This window comes from Entelurus aequoreus, linkage group LG02, assembly GCF_033978785.1.
Source record: "Entelurus aequoreus isolate RoL-2023_Sb linkage group LG02, RoL_Eaeq_v1.1, whole genome shotgun sequence".
In the NCBI taxonomy this organism is placed as follows: Eukaryota; Metazoa; Chordata; class Actinopteri; order Syngnathiformes; family Syngnathidae; genus Entelurus; species Entelurus aequoreus.
Window position 1 is genome coordinate 14,722,879 of NC_084732.1, and position 2,500 is coordinate 14,725,378.

Here is a 2,500-nt window from a genome sequence, read left to right on the forward strand (position 1 = left end):
CCAGCCACTTCCCGTCGGGGCTGAAAGCCAGACTCCTGACAGCCTGCGTATGGCCCTGCGGGATACCGTGCGGCGGTCAGGTGACGCCGGGAGAGCGAGAGGACATGACGGCGAGCGTCTTACCTTGTAACTGTAAAGGTGGCCGTTCCTCCGCATGTCCCACAGCTGACAACGTCCATTACACGGCGTGGAATATTACATGGTCAAATCAGTACACACACACACACACAAAAAGGTGCGCACACACCTTGATATTTGTGTCCGTGGAGCTGGAGGCCAAAAAGTACCCAACAGGATGAAATCCCAAACTGGTGATGTTCGATTTGTGTCCAGCCAGAGTGCGCAAGACTGCACAGACAATGAGGGGTCAAAGGTCACTAGGCGTAACATGACAGCCAGCTGGAAGGACTATAAAATGTTTGCAAATATACATAAATACTACATATATGTTATATTTTATATTGCTACTATGGTACATTTTTAGTCTACTTTATACCTGCATTATCCTTTCCATCCTTTGTAACTGAGCTACTGTGTGGAACAATTTCCTTTGTGGATCAATAAAGTTTGTCTAAGTCTAAGTGTGGCATGTTCGCACTCGTCACATTTGCTTGTGCGCTACCTTTTGGAGTATTTTTAAATAATATTTTATATTATTTAAGGCTGTGCCTGTAAATTTGCTGTACGTCCTAACCAGTGTTGGGACTACTTACTGTAACGCCGTTATTTTCGGCGGTAACTAGTAGTCTATCGCGTTATTTTTTATATTCAGTAACTCAGTTACCGTTACTACATGATGCGTTACTGCGTTATTTTACGTTATTTTTTATGTAGTATTGGCTACAAACAGAAGATCTGAGTGTGTTTTATTGGAGAGTTACAGTGTTGTCTTTCTGAATCTTCTTGTGTCACAACAGGGACAAGAGAAGAGGCGCGCTCTGTGTGTCTGGGTGTGGGTGTGGGAATGGGCGAGGAGGACGTGTCTGTGTTTACTAACAAAACATCATGGCGGAGCTGAAGTCGAGTTTCTTAACATGGAGATATTCTCACTACTGTTCTTTTGTCGAGCACAAAGAAAATAACATTTAGTTAAATGCAAGTTGTGTCTTGGATCAAAGATCCTATCTACTGCCCAAAACAGCAATTCAAATCCGCTGAAACAGCTACAAAAGCAACATGCTTCGACGAAGCTAGTAAAGAGAGACACAGACTCCGAAGCCACTTCACCTCCCCTTAAGGATTTTAACGGAGGGACTGCTAGCCAGGACAACATTGATAGAGCCATTGCAGCGTATGTGGTAGAAGACATGCAGGCTATTTCTACAGTGGAGTCACCCGCTTTCAGTCAGCTAATTAGCATGATAGCGGCGTCAAACAGCAAATGGCACTGAAAACATTTTCACGTACCTGGACACAGTGGACAGTGAGGACATAAACATGGAAAGCGAGCTAAAGAAGACACTCCAAACTCTGCCTCTGCTCATCATTCAGCACTGAAGGTACACACACTCTGTCAATTCTCTTATATACTCTTTCATTCTAGACTTCTAGAGTGTTTGATTATCACATCACTCTAAATGTATAGACTATAAAGTACACAAACATAAAGAGGGTGTGTTGTATGTAGACCACATTGCTTAGCAGAGTCCAGTGATGCAAATGCATGTCAAGTTGATCAACAGATTGTATTATTCTCCAGTGCAATAACAGTACTGAAATGAAGGCTAAAAGGGCATTAATGGGAGCTTTAAAAAAAAAAAAAAGAAAAAAAGAAGTAACTATATTGTTACTTTTCACAGTAATGCATTACTTTTTGGTGTAAGTAACTGAGTTAGTAACCGAGTTACTTTTGAAATAAAGTAACTAGTAACGGTAACTAGTTACTGGTTTTCAGTAACTAACCCAACACTGATCCTAACTGATATGACAACAAAGCTTTTGGATGTATGCAAATCAGGCTAAAAAAATGGGTCCATTTTGTTAGTTGTTCAGGTAGAATCCAGGTTAATACTTTTATTTTGAAGCCGACTCTGCATTGAACAGGAAGTCACTGTGTGTAATGCTGTGTAACTAGACATTACCTGGGCAAATTAAGGGCCGGGGGCCGCATGCGGCCCGTTAAACTTTTCAATCTGGTCCGCCGGACATTCCCAAATAATTTTTTTAGATCTTTAAGATGGAAACTGTAACATTATGATGGACGGCGTGGCGAAGTTGGTAGAGTGGCCGTGCCAGCAATCGGAGGGTTGCTGGTTACTGGGGTTCAATCCCCACCTTCTACCATCCTAGTCACGTCCGTTGTGTCCTTGGGCAAGACACTTCACCCTTGCTCCTGATGGGTGCTGGTAGCGCCTTGCATGGCAGCTCCCTCCATCAGTGTGTGAATGTGTGTGTGAATGGGTGAATGTGGAAATACTGTCAAAGCGCTTTGAGTACCTTGAAGGTAGAAAAGCGCTATACAAGTATAACCCATTTATCATTTATGTGCAGTGATATTTTC

General features: G+C 42.6%; 1 protein-coding gene across 1 annotated transcript in view; it reads right to left on the reverse strand.

The window, feature by feature from the left end:
* LOC133630859 (katanin p80 WD40 repeat-containing subunit B1-like) overlaps positions 1-2,500 on the reverse strand; it is a 23,159-nt gene that overhangs the window by 13,066 nt on the left and 7,593 nt on the right. Inside the window, exons 5-7 of the mRNA XM_062022682.1 lie at positions 248-348; positions 124-165; positions 1-55 (exon numbers count right to left, since the gene is read on the reverse strand). The exon at positions 1-55 is cut by the window's left edge and continues 29 nt beyond it. Coding sequence (XP_061878666.1) covers positions 1-55; positions 124-165; positions 248-348 — 198 coding nt within the window. The remainder of the gene's footprint in view (positions 56-123; positions 166-247; positions 349-2,500) is intronic.